The sequence below is a fragment of the Ostrinia nubilalis genome, chromosome 23 (genome assembly GCF_963855985.1).
Source record: "Ostrinia nubilalis chromosome 23, ilOstNubi1.1, whole genome shotgun sequence".
Lineage (NCBI taxonomy): Eukaryota > Metazoa > Arthropoda > Insecta > Lepidoptera > Crambidae > Ostrinia > Ostrinia nubilalis.
In genome coordinates, this window is record NC_087110.1 from 12,428,312 (window position 1) to 12,450,652 (window position 22,341).

Below are 22,341 nucleotides of genomic sequence, written 5' to 3' on the forward strand. Positions count from 1 at the left end.
TCATCACCAGGTCATTTAGATCTCACTGCAAAGGGAATATACAATATAATTTTAAAAAGAATTAATCTAAATTAATATAATTTAAAGAACAAAAATACCCGTTTGTTTATAATTATTATAAAGAGCACTGGTTTTCCGAATAAAGAAAAATAAAATAAAATAAAAAGGCAAATGGAGGATATACTCGTACATACATGACTTACACCCGTATTCACAAACGATACTTACCTATGCAAAGCAGCAACGCTATGCGAAACGAGACATTTCTCAATGCGTTCCATATGACAAGCCTTTCAATTCATAAACAATACTTAAACGACCCTTGACTATGCAAAATCAGAGTGTTGAATAGAGTTCTGTGATTGGTTCGCTTATGTTACGCACTTCACTCCGCTAACTGACATGACATTCCTGTCATTCAAACGATGCAACGGTTTATAGATGAACCACGCTGAACTGTCCCACCAAACTCAATGACAGGGAGGCGCTACCATCGTTCAACTATATGGTTTCCAACATGGCAAAAATCGGAACCAGCGATCCGGTATTGACGGTGGCGCCCCACTGTCAATGTCATCGATAGGACAGTTCACTATTTTGGAACTATATAAGTGTCGTTATTTTGTGGATTTGTGAATTAAATAATATAAATAAATATGGATAAAACTACAACTATCAGGTTAGTATGAATATTTCGATTAATAATAATAGTGAAAATCATGTTTCAATCATTATTTTTCAGATAAAAAAGCTGCCGTTTTCTTCTTCCGAAAGAGAGCTGCTGATTGTAGCTTAATAAGAGAAAGGCCTATTATTGAAGACAAGCATATTATTATCCTCTCTAAAATATCGAGTTGACGAAGCAGGCCTGGGAAACTCTAACAGTGGCTTACAATTCTCAACCATATTTTATGTTTCACAAAGGCTCACACATCAACTGAAAAGCTGCTGGAATAATTTAAAGACCCAAAGAATGAAAGAACTTTCTCAGGAATCAATCAAACGTTCTCAACACCCACTAGTAAGTAATGTTTTTAAAATATATAGTACGTAGATTTATGAGGAATAACTAAGCATAATATACTCAAAGGAATTAAATTCATAATTTGCTTTTCAGGTAGGTATCAAGAAATTAAGATTAGTAGTAGCAAGAATGAAGATTAAGACAGAAACAAGAATCAAACGCACCACATTGAATAATATACAACAAGACCAGGCTTTGCACGAGTTGGGGCTACAAAGAGAAAAAATATTGATAGAAAGAAAAAACAATTTGTTAGAACATGAAAAAAAGCTTTATGATTTACAATTAATACATAAAATTAAATTAGACATTGAAGATTGATGAACATAAAACTTTATTAAAAATTTTATGTTTTATTTGCCACTAGCAAGCAACTGATACATTATGTAGGTGGCACTGGAAGGCCTCCTCGCAGTTAATTTCCTCAGGTCTTCTTTTATCAGTGGTAAAAGTATGAAAAGTACCCCATCATTGGAAAACCTAAACTAAATTCGTCTGAATTGTAATAATCAAAGGGATTTTAGGAATCCCGTATCACTTTTCTGGTACAATTCTACTTTGCTCATTGATATAATTATCAAATTCTTCTTCACTACTGTAATCCATTGTAAGATAATATTAATCGAATACAACCATAAATAAAGCAAACAAACCTCAAAAACGAGAATAACCTAAAAATTTTGACGTAAATAGACACTATGCGTTGCGTAATACAGCTCCCTGGCTACCTTAGCTTTGCGTTCATTCTAAGGGACGCATAGTGCTTGTCACCACTGAAGTATCGTCTATGAATAGGTTTTTGGGACCCTGTGCATCCACGCGCACTATGAGGCCTCAAAGTAATGTTTGTGAATACGGGTGTAAGATCTCAGATCATAGAAAGAGAATAGATATGAAGTCGCGCGTAACTACAACGAGAACCAGTGTCCCCACATTTCCCCCACCACAGCTCCCACACACACATTCAACTGTGTAAAAACAAAGCGACTGAGAGTTTACGACAACGTCATGTGCAACCGGCTTAAAAGTGCTGTGATTGGCCAGAAGACGTGCCTTATGGCCAATCAATGGCCGCGTGACGTGACGCACACTTTAAAAACTAGTGAGAGAACAAAGATAAAATGGAGTCGACAAGATATCGATACTTTAAATCGCTAGGGGCAAGGCTCGAAACTAGTTTCACAAAATGCTTATGTATGAAAACCTTTTTATTATTATACGTTATTATTAACTACTATCACGCATTTACTTTTTAATTATGGCGATCTGCGTACCGCATATGTTTATCAAAAATAATGCCTATATTAGGCTTTCAACTAGCTCTTACAGTAATTACATAGTTGACAGTTACTAATTACTTCTACTGTTATTTTTTTTTTTTGTAAAATCTTATAATCGCAAGTTACACATCATTTTTATTTAAAACTAGCTTTCCGCCCGCGGCTTCGCCCGCGTGGAATTTTGTCTGTCACAGAAAAACTTTATCGCGCGCGTCCCTGTTTCAAAAACCGGGATAAAAACTATCCTATGTTCTTTCCCGGGACTCAAACTATCTCTATGCCAAATTTCATCAAAATCGGTTGCGAGGTTTAAGCGGGAAAGCGTAACAGACAGACAGACAGACAGAGTTACTTTCGCATTTATAATATTAGTTGGGATTACAAAATAGAAAATTATAATTTACTTCTATTTATCAATAATAGGAAACCGCATTAGAACACGAGCACGGCACTATGCTACGACCGGCACATGCGGCCGTACTGTGTATTTTCACACGACAGTGGATATCGGAAGAAATTAAATACATGGCGCAGTAGTTCAGCATGACATAAAGTGGTTGCTAACTAAATCGTCAATGTACAAGTGTGTTAGAATTTTTATCACCACTGATTTCGATATCGCAGTAACTGTTACGGCACTGAATTCGTTCGTAAAAATGTTAAGTTTTATTTATTTATAACCAAAATACCAATGGATTTGCAATACTTACATGTAGTAAATGACTCCATTGTTCCTGTAGTTCTTCGTTTCACTCGTTTTATTGCACGTAACGACGCATTATCAAAATATCGGAGAACATTTCCTTAGTACGACTGAATCGCGACTATTCTTTTTTTTTTTTTTTTTTTATGTGATAGGAGGCAAACGAGCAAACGGATCACCTGATGGTAAGTGATTACCGTCGCCCATAGACACCCGCAGACCCAGGGGCGTTACAGGTGCGTTGCCGGCCTTTAAGGTAAAGATACGCTCTCCTCTTGAAAGCTTGCAGGTCGTATCCGTCCGGAAACACCGCAGACGACAGTCCATTCCACAGTTTGGTTATTCGCGACTAACCTAGCTACGCGGCCAATGTTCGTTTCTGGGCATATCGCGGAGACACGCGCCACGCCCCCGTTTCACATCTATTCCCTTCTATGATCTGAGCTTAAGATCCTATGTTCCCTAGATGGGGCAAAGGGCGTCCACAACAGTCTTCCATCGCCTTCGATCTTGAGCTTCGCGTTTGATCTCGCCCCAAGTCTTGCCGATCTTCCGTACATACATACACCATAAAAACAGAGTAAATACAAATGAGTAGGTCAGTGAAATTTTTTCAGTGTGTGCGTGCGCGCCGCATATGTATTGGCGCGCTCACATACAAACCGCGCTCGGGCGTTTCTATGAAGATGACCTACTCATTTGTATTTCGTTCGTTCGTTTCAGCCAAATGACGTCCACTGCTGGACAAACATTTGTATTTACTCTGATAAAAACCATACAGTTTAAATTTTGCTGAATTGACCAAATAATGGTAAATAGTAATACCGTGTATGAAGTTGATTATGGTTTTTCATACACAATAGCGTACATAGTTAATTCTCATTAAAATAATAATAACCTTGTGGCGCAGTCCGATAAAAAGGGGTTTGAGAACACATAAACACAACGTTTCGACTCGGTCGCACGAGTCACGGTCGCGGGCAGACTGTCGAGTAGTGTTGTGGTAGTGGCGTCATCTGCTCAGGCGCGGTGAATTTTCTTCACCCACCCGCATTGCATATAATATTTTCGTCCGTGGTAATAAAATCAAATTAAATTGCACCATCTTACGAACTTCAAAAATCTGTCAAACTCCATACAAAAAGCACCGTTTATTGTTATAATAATAATTACCGTTAAAGTTAAGTGGTGCAACTCAGCCTAAGTAGTGTACTTGTACCGTAGCTTTTTGGATGACTCTTGAATTTTATATTTTTAGGACAGTATTTTTCTATGTTATGGAAAAGCTAATATTGCGTATAAGAAGTAAGATTATGTCAGCATATTATAAAAATATGTTTTACCGCCTAATTAAGAAATAAGAAGAAATATCGAGTTGTGTCGATAGCGTAAAGATTCCTAAGTACTAGTACTAGGAAGGGCGTTACATACGTCTAATGGCTTCCTGCACTCTTTGTCGGGGTACCAACACACTTTCAAATGGATTTTTCCTGATTACTAATTGATTAGACTCGATAATTTTAGAAAATTACTACTTAAATATCTGGATATACCTAATACCTATGTCTTATATTGTAATTACAAAATGTGTTTAACCAAAATGGAAAGCTCAAAGGCTATGGGCTATATCTAAACTAAATCGATATCATTATTACTGCACGTCCAGTGTTATTATAATTTATCAGAGTAAATAAAGGCTGTAAAGTTACATTACTACATACATACACATTGTAAACTAACTAGTTAGGCTTTTTAGCAAAATCTACGCGTTCGAATCTTTCTTTTTTACGAGATCGAATCAGTAAACGAACTAAAGTCGCTGACATAGCCCGACGGATTAGCAAGCTGAAGTGGCAATGGGCAGGGCACATAGTACGCAGAACTGACGTTCGATGGGGCAGTAAGGTTCTGGAATGGAGGCTGCGTATCGGAAAATGCAGCGGGGGATGTCCACCCACAAGGTGGACCGAAGACATCATAAAGGTAGCAGGGAAGCGCTGGACGCAGGCCGTTACCAATCGATCAACATGGAAAGCATTGGGGGAGGCCTATGTTCAGCAGTGGACGTCCTATGGCTAAAATGATGATGATGATAACGCGGACGTAGTCGCGTAAAAAATTCTAGGTAGTCATACAGCTCTTATACAAGAAGTGGAGCTACAGCCTATGTCCCACAATTAACAAAACCTTCAAAATAAAATGGACTAATCTTTAAAAAAGAAAAATAAACTCACAAAAAGCGAAGTTAATTATAAACTATACGATTATTTCCAAAGAAGTGCGCATGTTTGTAACTTATTAGTGCGTAAAGCGCGTGGCGGGCAACGCGCGGAATGCCCCTTACATGTCACCTGTCAATAGCTGGAGCGGCCTTCGGGCTGTGTCGCTTTATTGTTGGAATTACGGTTTTACACTATTTACTTACTCGAAACCAAAAGGCTTTGGCCCAAAACACGATGCGTTGCCAGGCCTGGCTCACTCCGCGCGGTACATCCGATAATTACCTACAGCGAAGCGCCCCGCCGGCGGGTATTATATCAGTCGAGTGTCACGCGCGAGCCCGTTAGGACGCTGGCGTACGTTGTAGTACCTAATTCTATGATCGAAGTATTATTTAAAAATGGACATAAAGAGAAAGAAATATTATTGTGCGGCGTTCGGGTGTTTAAATTCGAAAAGAAATCTACCGCATTTATTTTTTTTTTCGCTTCTCAAAGATGCTGAAAGGTATGTTGACCATGTAGGTAATCAATAATTCTTAGGATAGTATAGGAACCTAACCTACCATGACTATTGCTCAGAATGCGTTCGTTCGTTTCAGCCAAAATAAATGACGTCCACTGCTGGACAAAGGCCTCTCCCAAGGTTTTCCATAATGAATGCGTACTTACCTACATACGTACCTCATTACAAATAAGTAGATTAATTATTTTTTTACTAGACACTACTAGACAGCAACCCTAACAGCGTAAGAAGAGTTCAGAGGCACGCGATAGAAAGAGACAAAACTTGTAGGTGAATAAAATTGTAGGTACGTAGTGCTGTGCGAGCTGAATTCCACTGTATCGCGTCGTAGCAAGACTCGCATTTATTTAAATCGTCTTGCGGAGTAATCCTTCTGTACCTGTACTATTACTTATTCTGTGGCGTTGCGCGGTGTCGCATCGCAAAGATTTCGCCGTATCGCGCGGTGTGGCGCCGCAACGAATCGTGTGATTTGACTCGGACAATCCTACATCTAGGGTGAGGCCTGTATGTGTCTGTATCCTGCCGTGGCTATGAACACATATTTTCTGTGATTGTTTTAATATAAAGCACAACTAAACTGTATGTAGAATGGACTCTCGTCTGCGGTATCGGACCGATACGACCTACAATACAATCTTATACATACCTTAAAAGGTACATACCTTAAAAGCCGGCAACGCACCTGTAACTCCTCCGTGGCAGCGGATGTCTATGGGCGGCGGTAATCAGCTACCATCAGGTGATCCGTCTGTTCGTTTACCTCCTGTCCCATACACAAATATTAAAGCTACTTATTTAGCAAAATGCAAGCAGAACGCAGCTTGGGACGTCCATCCACAGGGTGGACCGACGACATTATATACATAGGTAGCAGGAAGTCGCTGAACGCAGGCCGCTACCAACCGGGCAACATAGAAAGCATTGGGGGAGGCCTATGTTCAGCTGGTTCAGCAGTGGACGACCTATGCACGGTAATACTATCTATATTACCGTGACCTATGGCTGATATGATGATGATGTTGATGATGATTTAGCAAAATAAATAGACACTTTAGCCGCAGTCTTATTTAACAAACTTTCTGCAGCTCTACCAAAGAGCATGAAGAAAAAAATACTTATATAAACAGATCAACCTTGATCAGCCATACTATGTGTACCGTTAGCCTTATCGGGAGGTACATAGAATAAGAAGTACGAACTAGATTTCCTACGCAAATCAATAAATAACATGATGAGTAACTTGTTAGTATTTTTCCATTTTATGAAAAGCGTAAGGTACTCACAGATTTTCTTCAGAGCCTGATCATCACCACTCATTATTTTCTTTAAGGGTAAAATTTCCATTGTGGATAAAAAAGCACAGTAGAACGGACGTCTTCGTGGTAGCAGCGCCATGCACGCCCATAATGGCAGTAACTATTATGTAATCTGTGCCCATTGGTCCATTTCCACAGATTAAACATAGAGCTGTTCACAGATTAGAACATTTCTGTGGATCTACCTAAACAAAGTGCACAAATAAAATCGCAAACCAGTCGAAAAATGGTCGAAAGGGCTTTTGTATGGAATTTTGATGGATTCGATCAAAACGTGCAAATTGTCTAGGGGGGCTGGTATTCATTTCTTATCGAATAAATCACAAAATATTATTTATAATGCCGCACGATTGTTTTGTAAGACGAATATTTTTGACGGCTATGAACGATAACTCGATACAACTTATTTATTGAGATGGACAAGTTTATGAAGCTAAGTAATTAGGAACAAGCAGGGGCCACCGTAATTTTGTTTTTCAGCTTAAATTAATTACTTTGGTGATGTGTGAAATTGTTCAAAGATATTTTATTTTATTTATTTAAATTACATTCTTTCATATATACATTTTCCGAAAACACCTTTACTACATGCATAATGCAAAGTACCCATTTCGATTCATTGCTAGAATTTGAGCAATGCCTCTACGGATGTGGATTGATGGCGGCCTCCATGGCGATGAGTTGAATAATTACTGACTATTACAGTCATGTGATTGATTCTGAAGGCGACACACATGCTAATTCGTTGACAATACATGACAAATGTAAAACGTTATCCAAATAAGCCTAATTAATTGATTATGATTAAACTCTACTACTTGTTACAGTAAAAAGGAAAACTAAGGGCTATATTTCACCGGGACACCATGGCGGCGCAACCAAACGGACACCAGGTGAGTAACTCTCTATAGAGCTGTATACATTTTGTTGGTAGCCGGCGACTGGTTGCGCCGCCATGGTGTCCCGGTGAAATATAGCCCTAATTGTGCATGTTAATATTTAAAATATTAGTAACAAAATAATGAAAACATTTTGGCGTCCTTGTTTCATTTTACGATGGGTTCGCATGAGCAATGTTTTCTATTTTCAAATAAAATCAATTTCTGTATGTTCCAAATTCAAAAATGTTCTATTGAACTAACTGAAGATCGGGCTGTATATCTTAATGCCTTCGTCTTATTCCAACTTCGAATTTTGACATTCCAAATTCAAATCTCACGATTGTTTGGAAAATTATTTTGATAAGATGGCGTCTCTATTTTGATGAGGACAAATTAAGCAAATAAAATTACTTAATGCAGGCGCGTCCTGTATTTTCCATGCTTATTATTTATCGTATAATATGTTATGTAGCCATAAATCAATAAGTAACTTTCAGTTTGATTAGCATGACTGTAATACCAAAGTAAAGTATGAGAATATCACTAATTTTCTTCGTCACAAACTATGTTAAAAAAAAAAAAAGAAAATGTCAAACGCAAATTTTATTTTAAAATATTTTCAGTACCTTCTGTAAAATGAAACCAGCAGTAGACAATCCATGAAAAAATAATATTGCGAACGTTATATTGATTAAAATGTGCTTAAAATATTTAATATTGGTGTTTGTGTGCGGTGCTACCTGGTGGCTGAAGACTGAAATACTGTGAATGGCCATAGAACATTGACTGTGATTAAGTGAAGTGTTTGAAACGAGACCGCCATTACTGTTCGGCAAGCGTGTGCGCAGAGCTATCATATGGTGAGTAGATTTTGTTTTATTCTTTACCAACTTTCTTGATGTTCTTTTGATTTAGAATCCACGCGGACTGCAAACTTTTTGTCGGCTTTTAATCAGTGTGAACAAGTATGAAAATAATTATGCATACCTACACCGATTTGGTAAGTTTTGTTTCCATGGTATCGGCCGATTTCTCATACAAATTAAAGTATTTAGAAGCCGACCAAAATATTGGCCGACAAAAAATAAGATCCGTTAAACAAAGCCTTTGACAGAATAATCGTACGTTGTGAACTGTCAAATGATAACGATTGCTTTACACAATTCCACCTCAGTGTGCTTACCATGAGTTTACGTTAGGTGTGCTCGCTAGCGACTGCGTAAAAAAATGACATTAATTGTATGACATATTGTGCAGCGCCCCTAGCGGCTACTTTCAAGAAACAAATGCTTCATAGAGATTTTTGACGTACTCGCTAGCGAGCACACCTAACGTAAACTCATGGTAGGTACACTGATGTCTGCGGGGTTTTGGGTTTGGTCAAGTCTGATGATTAATTCGATTAGTGAACCGTTTTGTTACCGCCCGTTTTTGTTTATGTTTGTAAAACATTTATTTTGTTTCGTGCATTATTTTATAGACATGACGTCATGAAAAAGCTAAACAGGTGTTGGGAACCTGTATTCTTTATTTTTAAAAATACGTATTTTACCTATTGCGTATATTATTATAACCACATCTTGTTTATGTTCTAGCTATGCGATACGACGAAGAATACTTTTGGGCAACAACATGTACCTACTTACATACTACATACATTATTGCGCTTTTTTGTTATTATGTAGTAAATAGGTAATTGTGTTAGCAATGCGTTTTTATCTCGAAAGACATTAAAAATCGATTCAAATTTTCATCTAAGCCTGTTACCTGCCCAATACTTTTCCTTGAATATAATGTTCCAAATAATAATTTAATAACTGTATTTAGTTACTTTAACCGGTCCGCGAATTAGTAAAGCCATCGGATTTGCACTCATAATTACGGTCGTTGAAGCGAAGGTGACATGTCGCGATCGACACACAAGTTGATCGATTTGTTTTTGTAAATTTTATTAATAACATGCATAATATTTAACTGCAGAATTATGCAAATATTGTACTTAATATAAATGGTATAATCGTAACGATCAGTTCAACGGCGCTCTTAATTGCTTTATTTCCTTCGTAATAAGTAAAGTAATCGTATTATTTATATATTTGGTGCGAGCGAAGTAAATAATGTACCTAATTTTATTAGATTAATACCCGTTTTCACCATCAATCCCTAATTTTTAAGTGACCCCTATGGTAACACATAACAGGAATTTTGTTTTCATGGGGGTCACATATAATTTAGATAGAAGACTATAATAACATCTCAGCAAACATTACGCCCGTATTCACAAATTACTATGAGGTCTCACAGTGCGCGTGAACGCACAGGGTGACACACGAACCAATCACAGAGCTCTATTCAACGCTGTGCATTCAATTTGCTGCTTCACTTAAGCAAGCATCGTTTATGAATGTGTCGATGTAACATAATCGTCCTTCTGGCGCAATCGGGTAAAGCTCAGATGAGGGGAAACTTAAAGTCCAGCTGTGATGATGTTTAAACATTTTTTTTCTTTCTCTGCTCTAAGATATAACTTTTGATACGATAAAAGGTTGCGTTTGTAGTGCGCAAACGGCGTGTATTAAGGTACAAGTTGGAAGCGGTCGACATGAGGCAGCAGCAGACGACGTGTCGCAGCCACACTACTGGTTTCTATGTATTTCTATGAAAAATACCATTCGTAGTAAGCGACACGTCGCGACACCTGGAAGTATTTCGTAAAAATACATAAAACTCATAAAAACTCATAAAACTCATTTATTTCTATAATCGTTCGTTCGTTTCAGCCAAATGACGTCCACTGCTGGACAAAGGCCTCCCCCAAGGTTTTCCACAATGAACGGTCCTGCGCTGCCCGCATCCAGGCTCTTCCCGCGACCTTTACCAGATCGTCGGTCCACCTAGTAGGAGGCCTGCCCACGCTACGTCTTCGAGCCCGTGGTCGCCACTCGAGAACTTTCCTGCCCCATGGGCCATCGTCTCTACGAGCTATGTGCCCCGCCCACTGCCACTTGATTTTAGCAATTCTGCGAGCTATGTCGGTTACTTTGGTTCTCCTTCGGATCTCCTCATTTCTGATTCGATCACGCAGGGAAACTCCGAGCATAGCCCGCTCCATCGCCCTTTGGGTGACCTTGAGCCTTCTTATGAGGCCCATAGTAAGCGACCACGTCTCAGATCCGTATACCATCACTGGCAACACGCATTGGTCAAATACTTTCGACTTGAGACTATTTCTGTAAATAGGCTTAAAAAAGCACTTTTACCATAGAAACTGACGTCTGCTGCTGCTGCGTGCAGTCAGTCGGCTACGAACTTGCACCTTTATGTTTGTTAAAGTCTAAGTTTGATTGAGTCACAGGAAATTATAAAATTACTTTGTAAAAGAATACACGCGTTAATAGACCTCGTTAAAGACGATCTCTCCCACCAGCATTTTGATCTTATGTGAAGGCTTTCAAAGTGTTTAAAACTATGATATAATCTCTAATCAGATCGAACGTGTCACAACGTTGTATCGATTTAAATCGAAGCGATTATGTGTGATTACCGTCACGAACCAAGTGTTACGAGGCCTCAGCCTTTACTGAGTATTACGTGACAGGTGCTGGGGAAAGATACTCATAGAAATAGACGTTGGAAAGCTTCGAAGATATCTTAGGCACATGTACATAATAAGTGGGAAATCCTTTTACCTTCTTTCTATCTTTGCCAGGAAAAAGCAAAGGAAGAACTTTGATTTTTTTCAAAAGTTTTATGAAATACTATTTTACGTAGATACGTAAAATGAGTCTGCCAGTACAATTTGCATAGGATTAAAAATTTCAGTGATTTGCACATTTTAACGATTAGCAAGTGGCAGTGGGCGGGGCACATAGCTCGTAGAGCTGATGGCCGCTGGGGCAGGAAAGTTCTTGAGTGGCGACCCCTAGCCGGAAGACGTAGCATGGGCAGGCCTCTTACTAGGTGCACCGACGATCTGGTGAAGGTCGCGGGAGGTGCCTGGATGCGAGCGGCGCAGGACCGGTCTTTGTGGAAATCCTTGGGGGAGGCCTTTGTCCAGCAGTGGACGTCTTTCGGCTGAAACGAACGAACGAATGAACGATTAGCGATTTTCATAGTCCTGCTTAACCAACCACCTTAAAGCGTTTAATTTATTTATTAAGTTGCATTTCATTACCAATTAAAAAAAATATGTAGTACCTACCTACTTAGTAAACAGCTACAAAATTATTTTTTCCTAAACCAGAATCCCAGCTTTGTATTTGAATCAGGTACTTCTATTATATTGGCTTATCGCTTTATTTGTGCTTTAGTCGTTCACCCTCCCAACCCAATAAGCTTTATTTGTATCGAGTGAAATTGCATGTGACATTACAGTTCTTGCTCTTAATGACAATTGCCGGGCTGACCCTAAAATAAAACATGTGCTCTTGGGTCGTTACACGCGCACTTGTATTGGCCATTACGTTTCATTGCAAGCGTAATTGACCCACACACCCTTGATATAACTGGCAGGATTGACACGCGACTGTGGCGCGACGTGAGAGCGACGAGACTTCTTTATAGCATCTAACAGGTGTCGCCTAGTTCAGGCTTCCTGTACTTCCGGCTTTTTTCAGTGTTTGGAGTTATGAACAGGCAGTTTTACAAGAGGTTATATTACTTGTTTTGAACTATAGACGAACAGCTTTATTTGGTAATGATGCGAGTGACTTTATGTATTGAATATATTCAAATCCTTTGAAACATAAAATTAGTATTGTGATTTATTGCATATTTTCAATAAAGAAACCCATTTTTTGCGTTTATTTAACGTACACGTTTTTTCTTGAATCTACTATGAACTCATTGTAGAATAACAACTTTGTCTCTGTAACTTAACGTAAAATAGTTAGTTTTCTAAACGTAATCTGATATTTTGACTACAATCAGACGAAAATAGAAGTTAAAAACCTCAAGAAAGTTAAAAATAACCATGCACATACTTTATCATTCAGTGAGTAGGTTTTCCTAAATTAATACCAAAGTAAATATTAACAGATGTCTTAAAATACTTTAACATGATGATTCAATTAAGAAGTTTCGAGTAAATATAGAAATAAAGAGTTGTTAAACATTTGCGTTTCGAAATCGTACGATGATTTTATCTTTTGTTTGAAGATAAATGGGAAACCCTGTGAGAGACGTTTTTTCAGACATTGAGTTAGCTGATGACTGCAAAGTATTACACATAAAAGTGATTTGATATTGTGTCTTGACAGTCAGTAAATCCTTAATAGAGTACATACCAGTTTAGAAATTAGGTATGGTTGTTGCCTGGGTAAAAAAGCAAGAGTTTTAATTAGTCCGTCAGTTAGCTTATCAAAAGCTACTCGACACGTATTTTTCACTTTTTAAAACTAATGAAAATGTAAAGAGATAAACCGTGCCAAAGTTCTAAAGAAAAGACCCGTGACGTCAGTGAGTGCGTAAAAGTGCAGCACTTTGTGACGTCGCGCGGAACTTCAACGCACTATAACTTTGTAATTATTTGTTTGATTGACAATTAAAAATATACGTGTCCAATATTTTTTTATATTAAAATTGACGGACTAAAAAATTTTTTTTAGGAAACTTGCCTATTCTACTACAAATCTTTATTAAAAAAACAAAGTCGCTCCTCTGTCTGTGCGCTTAGATCTACTATTATAAGTACATAACGGATTTAAAAGCACTTTTCAGCAATAAATGTATTACCTAATTCAGGAGAAAGGTTTACAGTGTGAAGACGGTTCGTTAGTTCGTTCGTTTCAGCCGAAAGACGTCCACTGCTGGACAAAGGCCTCGCCCAAGGATTTCCACAAAGACCGGTCCTGCGCCGCTCGCATCCAGGCACCTCCCGCGACCTTCACCAGATCGTCTCAGTACACCTAGTGGGAGGCCTGCCCACGCTAGTATTATCGAAACTTTAAAATAATTATTTTAAAGTCTCGTTATTTAAGTAACTTTTATGTTACCCACGCACAAATATTTTCCTTACAAAACTTCAAAGGCAACACAAGGTTCTATGATATTGCATTCAATATGATAACTATACCGTAGCCGTAGTGTGGTTCAGGCAGACTGTATTGCTTATACTAACTCCCTAGTTCTGATTTTTTTTACTCAAACATTTTTATCAGGCGTGAATTCAAAGTACCTACTGCCTAGCTTTATATCTAATTTAATTGATTTTAATTTCGGACAATATATCCGTAGTCTCCTTTTTGAAGAGCATGTCATCATCTACAGCCTTACAAAGCCCACTTCTGGGTAGGTCCCCATAGAATGCAACTCGGACGCTTGCATCAGCGTCTTCCCAAAACCTTACTATTTTTAATTGGTCGACATTAATGTACAGTCACGGAATGAAAAGGTTCGTCAGTTTTCAAATTGATTCCTTCAACGAATCGCGAGCACATATTACCTTTTGAAACTATGACGTTACAGAATAATCTCGAGTTAGAGAAAATAATCTTTAACTGTTCGTCAGTAAAGTTCAAAATTATTCAGATCAAAGTTGTTTGACGATTTATCTTGTCAAGAAGATTATTATGATTGATAAACTAAAACCTTCTTGTTGGTTCAAACTGCCATTATTATTTCTTTTAAATAAAAAAAACTATTGTCAATTGGTCAATGTCATGATTGCATTGCACTGATGGGATAGAAAAATAAACAAGCAAAACCTTATTCGTTAGCAAACGTCATATTTATTTAAATGTTAGCAGCACTGTTTCTTGCACTGTTATGTTGGCAGGTTTGACTCTCACGCATATATATCCAAAGCCGTAAAACCTCTATGAAAAAAAAAAAAAAAAAAGTACCTATTAGTGCAAGCGAAAACCGACACTAAGGTGACGAACCTTTTCATTCCGCGACTGTACCTACTTACGACAGTACTCTTATAAAAAATGTAATTTTATTCTGATATTGAATTTTTTTCTAAAAGTTTTTAATTTTTAGCCTTGTTCATAAATGTGTCTGGGATAGACTTTTTGTGATTACGGGGTCTGAAAGTAGTTACAATCATTATAACTGGCTACAACGAGCTCCTTAATTTATTGGTTCTTTGTTTTCCTTGGGTCTATCTACACTAATATTATAAAGAGGAAAACTTTGTTTGTTTGTTTGGTTGTAATGAATAGGCTCAAAAACTACTGGACCGTTTTTAAAAATTCTTTCACCATTTGAAAGCTACATTATCCACGAGTAACATAGGCTAAATTTTATTTTGGAAAAAAATAGGGTTCCGTAACATTAGATAATGTAGTCCACGCGCGCGAAGCCACGGGCGGAAAGCTAGTGTTATTATATGTTATGAATCATGCACCTCATTTTCTTTTGTTTTCAGCTTGGAAAATTAAATATTTTTGCCATTGAAATATTTTATTTGTTGATTTGATTAATAAATAATTCTTAGGTATAGGTTAAATAAATAACAACAACATTTTACTTAACAAATAATAAAATATAATTGAATACCTATAACTTTATACAAAATATACACAGGTAGCCACCAGTGGCTGACTTCAATACGCCTTCGTATTGTTCGATTGTTATTTTTAAATACCATACAATCTTTACCAAACCATAATAATCAGTCTTGCGTCCTTTTAAAGACGGATTATATGAGGTAAAAAAATAAATACTGCTTTGTATTCAATGCACCGATAAACATTTTTATAACGTAGATCTCATTGTTCACAACATATGAATTTTCTACTTTATCTCAATCAACAAGAAAAGTGCATTTTTATTAATAATATGGCTGTATAACGCTTACCAAATAACGGTAACGGTAATATTGTATTTAGGAATGTATCACAAAAGCAGTTCACGACTAGGTAACGTTATCAACACTATTGGAAGACTTAAAATAACGTTATTATAACAGCACGTTCACACTATTCCGGTTTTACCGAATCGAATTAACTTCATGACAAAAAACGTGTTCACAATGCTTTTTTCGAGTTCTCCGATTCGGTAGCACCAAAAATTCCGTTTTCGTATACTGAAAAGTGTGGGTAGCATACGAAAATGGTTGAGGCAAACGTGTGAACCCGCTGTAGCGCTATCACGCTCTAACAGCTATTGATGTCCTTCTCTGTTCGTTCGAGACCGTAACGACCGCGGGCGCATCGGTTGCTATCTCATTACTTCTTGGGGTATTCGTGGTGTTGACGGTGTGGACTCCGGGTATGTCTGTGGACGAGCCATGGGCCATGGCGTGGGTGATGGGCTGTGTGATGGGCTGCTGGCCTGATTGATAGCCAGGGTACTGGATGCCCATGACCTCGTCGTAGCTTGGCGGCGCCATAGCTTCTGTAATTTGGATAAAATACAACGTTAGTAAGCTTAGGATGAATAGGAAATAAGAAGGAAATGCCTATTGTTAGAAATAAAGTTACAAAAAGTAAAATAAAGTAATAAACAACTTTAAGACTGATTGTATTTTTTGTAACTATTTGATTTCTGGTTTCAATTCACTTGATAATGATACCTTAAAAACAACTTTTTTACTGTATACTGATTGACACTGAGACGACATTGTCTATGAGTCTGTCTCTGCAGTCTTGACAAAGACATCGTCATCATCATTTTGGCCTGACATCAGCTACTGATTATCTTTTTTTTTCAGCCAGAAGATGTCCACCGCAGGACGCAGGCGGTGCTTACTCTACCACGCCGGCTCAGTGCGGATTGGTGAGCAGATGAATGTGAGGTAAGTGGCCAAATTATACTAGACGTTACAACCTTAAGGATTGTGAATAGGCTTAACGACTAATACCATCAGATATTATTATTTATTATTATTGGTTTTTGGGCCTTCATTTGCGCCAGCTCGACCAGGTTTGATCTATTGTGGCAGCCCTTGTCTTTAGAGTTCACTGCTTAGTCCCGTTGAGTCTATAAATTTCCAGATTCTTTGGAGCGTGATATCTCATCCGGGTGCATGATGTGTCGCCCGAGATGGATACTTCTTTTGCTCATAATTAGATATTAGGTGGGACCAACTTTTAACGTGCCTTACGGAAGCAAGCAGGAGACGTTTGTGATCATAAATCCGGAATAAAATTAAGCGGAAAGTCCGCGACATAGGTTTAATTTTGATTGCCATCAGAAGCCAGCCATCACTGTAAACTCACGCAAGCATCCGTATCAGATAGTAGATAAAGTCTGGTCCGTGAGCACGTAGAATTTTGTCCAATGACCCAAAGCTACCCATCCTTATCGCTCGCACGTAATTATATTGCTGTCGCGACTGTGCGACGGGTGTCCGCAGTGAGTGTGCGAGCGCGACAGCAACATAATTACGCGCGAGCGATAAGGATGGGTAGCTTTGGGTCATTGGACAAAATTCTACGTGCTCACGGACCAGACTTTATCTACTATCTGATACGGATGCTTGCGTGAGTTTACAGTGATGGCTGGCTTCTGATGGCAATCAAAATTAAACCTATGTCGCGGACTTTCCGCTTAATTTTATTCCGGATTTATGATCACAAACGTCTCCTGCTTGCTTCCGTAAGGCACGTTAAAAGTTGGCGCCATATAACGGGAGAGAGCCGAGAGCCAACCCTTGAAATGAGGGTAAGAAGTATACTAACCATATTTGGGAGGTGGCGGCAGGTTGGCCGGGCTGACGTAGATGGTGGGCTCGCCCTGCATCGATAGCTGCCGCGCCCGGTTGCCTGCATACATTCGCCTCTGCTGCGTACTCCGCGTCTTTTGCCCTGGAAATAAGAGAGAAATTGGTTAAGCAACGTTTTTTGACGTCAAACCTGCTGCAAAGGAAGTTAGGACAAGTTTTTTGGAGTGGTACCATCTCTTTCAAAAAAGACAGAAAGTACTTCTCTTTCTAAAAATGAGGAAAAGACGCTAGTAAATTATTTGTGACATGTTCCGACTTTGATGCGAGATTTATTTTACTGGTTTACGTGTATTATAAGTTTTACCAAAACTGACAGCCATGTCATGACAAGAAGAATTGCTATGCCCTTTAGACAGGGGCTATATAAACTGTCAAATACTTGTAATAACTGCTTAACTACACATAATATTATGCCATAAAGTATTGAGAAGAAAAAACTACAATAACCACGTGTTAGCTTATAAAATCTAAATTTTAGGTATTTGAGCTTTGGCAAAAAGGTGACTCAGAATTTGAATTTTTTGTTCACAAAACACGCAATGTCATACCTACTTAAGTATTTAAATCGTCACCTAAAAATGTATGAACGATAAACAGTAATTATGTAGGCATAAAAACGAAAAACAATTCATTATCCATTCTAGAATTTCACTTATCGCGGAAAATTCTGTACATAATACGGATAAGTAAGCACTTATCCGATAAAAATCACATGACCAGTATATAAAATGTATAAAAATATTACTGAGTGCGATGATCCGAAGACAGAAGAAAAGCAACAGCCAAGTGAAAAGCAGGATGATGAGCGCCATCATGTACCAGAACGCAACGTGCGTGAGGTCATTTGCCGTGCCATCGTCTTCGTATCTATTGGTTACATCCTCATAATCATTTTCTTGGGAAAAATCAAAGTTCGGCTGGCCATATATTGGAGGCATATTGGTCACATACATTTGATCCAACTCAAATATTTGCAATACCCTCTTTAGTGTGCTTAACACTCTTGACTGTTAACCAAAACAGTGGAGTGTTGATTTGATGGAGTTAAATTTATTTAACGACTTTTGTCACTTTTTTGTTGAAATCACTGCACTTTGTATGTAAATATTCACGTTATTTTTCATTTTTCTCTCACTGAGACACTCAATCGTTCATAACTGGATGAAACTGTCTCCCAGTTTGGCAAGAAATCCTTCAAATGTTATCATTTATCGATATCAACAATATCTCGAAACCACTTGAAGTCATCTTGCTGTATCGTATCAACAGTTTATCTGTTTCTATAAAAGTGGATAACAAAGAAAACAATTTTTTAATTTCATCCTTGTTATCTAAGAAACAATAACTACTCTTGGATGCAGTTAATAAATTTACTTAATCTAAGATTCACTCACTCATTCAAGGCACAACATTCACTCATTGCTCTTAGGACGAGTGTGTGAATGTGAATCACTCATTCTTATTAATTTGACTTTTGATAATCAAAAATCTAATTATATTTTCCTCAAATTCGTCACTTCACTTGATACTTCGCTTGCACGACTGACGTGAATCAAACTACTAATAACAATGCTTTCAAGGTCAATAAAATTATAACTAAGTGGATAGTGCTAATTCTTTGGTAGGAAGTAGATCATTGCGTATAATTTTGTGTGTTTAGAGTCTTGTATTTACTTAGACATCGATTCTGAGTCCCTTTGCTATCTATGAAATAAGCCCTAGTTATTTATTTAATGAATTGTCACTCTCCTTTAATGCTAAAGGCTATAAATATCTCATAAAATATTTAATAGTTACCCCAACTGCTCATTTTTATGCACAAAATAATGAATGACATGACCAGTAGTGTCCCAAAGACAGATATGTATGCTATTACAGTAGCATTCACCACACTGTCCGTGGTATCTTCCTCGACCATTGGAGCCATTTTTATTTCTGTTTCGTTTTAAACAGACGAAAGTTTCCAATCCTCCGATCACACTAACACTTGGGTGAACAAGCACTAGGTGATCACTCCGAAACACTTCACTTCACTTTTTCACTCCAATTAAACTTTGAACACCATTTTCATATGCTTAGGTTGCGCAAAACACTTGTGCAATGAGAGATTTTTAAAGTTGTATCATGAATACTAAAAATAAATTCTCATCTACGTATAATGCCTATGGAAAATTAAACCTTATTTAGATGTAATAAATAAGAAAATGTGAATTGTTACAAATAAAATCTCGATTGCCTTTATCTTGGTAATAGATCACTCTAGCGACAGCAAGTCGGATAAAATGTGTGTTAGTACGTAAGTGATAAAAGTTATGATTAGTATCCCAGCAGGGGTACCTGCATGAGCATAATCTGTCACCTACCTAGTTGCCCCATTACCTATCTTCTTCTTAGTTCTGTCTATCTAAAAATGTAACCTTAGTCAGCCTTTGTGCAATGCGTAAGAATTAAAAAAGCATAGCAAGATAATGAAGATGTAAATGTTTGAATAGGAAAAAGAATAGAAACAAAAAACATCAAAAAAAATTGTAGCTTAAAAAAGAGGCGAAAAGAAGGTCACAAATTCAGCAAAGTGTGACACTGCACTCTATCATTGAATAATTAAAAATATGTCTTAGTTATCTGTCAATCAGCCAGACATCGGTGTTGTTAATAATAATAAGATAAGAAACATAAATAAAACTATCGGAAATCCCCTTATTACGCGGTACTTCATTGCACTCACAATTTCTAAGTATGGTCTTATCATAACTACTTTTAGGTACCTCCTAATGGTACATATCCAAAGTCCTTAGGATAAGTGATTTCATAACATAACATGCTATCTATTAGGACCGTGACTTATTAACACAATCAATGCGGAAATGGACTTTTGATAATTAAATTATGTAAATTCAATCAAAGGAGAAAATATTCTTGGAAATTTCTATAATGCTTGATCAAGTGGTTTCCAATCTATGAAACAACCAATGCCAGTTGACGTCACGGTACGTGACGTATCCAAGACGACTGCTGTCAAATCGTTTCATGACGTCACGATACACAAGTCACACCCACTGTCCGTCAGAGGTTAAACGTCTAATCAAGGATGCGTGGTTAGCTCATTAAAATAGGTATAGTTGATGACGTAAAGAAGGAGGCGGCCATCGCAAGCGAAATACACGGTCTTCTTATGTTATCATTACTATTTCTTAGCGATTAGAGTCGCTTGTCAAACTAAATTTTAAATAAACAACTTAAAAAAGTATTTATTTAAAAATTTATTAGGTTATGTAATTAATAGATTTGTTATTTTGAAACAAATATCATGTGCTGTCTCATTTTCGTTTATTTGCTATAGGATTTGATTTTAACAGTTGGCTTTGAAAAAATAGTTATATTATAAAACAGTGTTTAACAGCTCAAAAAACATATTTTTCGAACACGTGTAATGCATTCTTATATCACTGGGCTTAAAAATTCATTACCTTCAACAACAGTGTATTGTTTAGGTAGTGTTGTGTGGATAGGTATGGATACCTAATATTGATAATAATTTAAGGAAAACCTGTTATTGGGCATATTGTGTGTTAAATTAATGTATGTTATCATCATCATCATCATCATTTCAGCCACAGGACGTCCACTGCTGAACATAGGCCTCCCCCAATGACTTCCACATCGCACGTTAAATGTATGTTAAAATTGTATAAATACGCTGTTGGTTTTCCCATTAAAATAAAAAAAACAACATAATTAAATTAATGACGTCAAATCTTACGATATAAAATATCGGTAGTGTTGTGTGGATAGGTATTGGTAGCATTCCAACCTTTACTAGTACCTACTATTGATAATAATTTAAGGAAAACCTTTTATTGAGCATATTGTGTGTTAAATTAATGTATGTTAAAATTGTATAAATACGCTGTTGGTTTCTCCCATTAAAATAAAAACAACAACATACTTAATATTAATTAAGTTAATGACGTCAAATCTTACGATATTTTAAATTCAGTCGATAAATGGAATCTATTTATAAAAATCGTACGACTTGCCAAATTGCAATAAGAGACTGGTTTATTAATTTGCAATTTATTAACTATAAATTAGTGTATGAGGCAAATGCTAAATTATTTAAGAATTCTAAGACGGCTGAAAGTGTTTTTTCCTGTCTGTCTGAAGAATACCAGTGACATGCATATTATTATAGTACCTACCCATTGAGAAATACCCCGGGATCTGAAAGACACATGTAGTTTTCATGTTAGTTACAAACCGCGAATGAAATCTTCACTTACGAGTATAAAAACAAAGTCATCCCCGCTGTCTGTTCGCTTATATCTTTTAAACTTTGCAACGGATTTTAATGCAGTTTTCAGCAATAGATAGAGTGATTCAAAAGGAAGGAGCACATAATGAATGAAATTCATACCCGGAATCTCCAAAAGTTTAAAACTAGGTACACACATTAGATAGGGCCTCCCTAGGTTACATATAAAAAAAAGTACCTAAGTTCAGTGACTACTGACAAATACAAAAACTAGACTGACTGACAAATACTACAAAAATCTAGGTTAAGCCATTAGATTAGTTATAAGTTGTAGGTACTAGCTGGTACGCTTTACGTTATTACTTTTTTAAGGACCAATGTAAGCATTAATGTTAAGACAACACCACTTTTGAAAACAATCGTTCTGATCGATTTCCAGATTAACTAAAATTTAAGATTTATTACAG

The 22,341-nt window shown here is 37.3% G+C and overlaps 1 protein-coding gene and 1 long non-coding RNA gene across 20 annotated transcripts in view; one reads left to right on the plus strand and one right to left on the minus strand.

The window, feature by feature from the left end:
- The first annotated feature begins 606 nt into the window (after window positions 1-606).
- LOC135083257 (uncharacterized) lies at window positions 607-1,339 on the plus strand. Its single transcript, XR_010259554.1, has 3 exons — window positions 607-679; window positions 743-1,021; window positions 1,118-1,339. It is a non-coding gene; the product is annotated as an uncharacterized LOC135083257 (long non-coding RNA).
- Window positions 1,340-15,417: 14,078 nt separating this feature from the next.
- Window positions 15,418-22,341, minus strand: part of LOC135083489 (uncharacterized) — a 68,933-nt gene continuing 62,009 nt past the window's right edge. For 17 of the 19 annotated variants that reach the window (XM_063978234.1, XM_063978244.1, XM_063978242.1 and 14 more), the window contains exons 2-3: window positions 17,579-17,704; window positions 15,418-16,292 (exon numbers count right to left, since the gene is read on the minus strand). In XM_063978234.1, coding sequence (XP_063834304.1) covers window positions 16,045-16,292; window positions 17,579-17,704 — 374 coding nt within the window. In that variant the 3' untranslated portion in view covers window positions 15,418-16,044. Of the gene's footprint in view, window positions 16,293-17,578; window positions 17,705-18,367; window positions 18,803-19,419; window positions 19,538-22,341 lie in introns of those variants that run through there. The other 2 variants (XM_063978233.1, XM_063978230.1) reach the window with 2 other exon arrangements.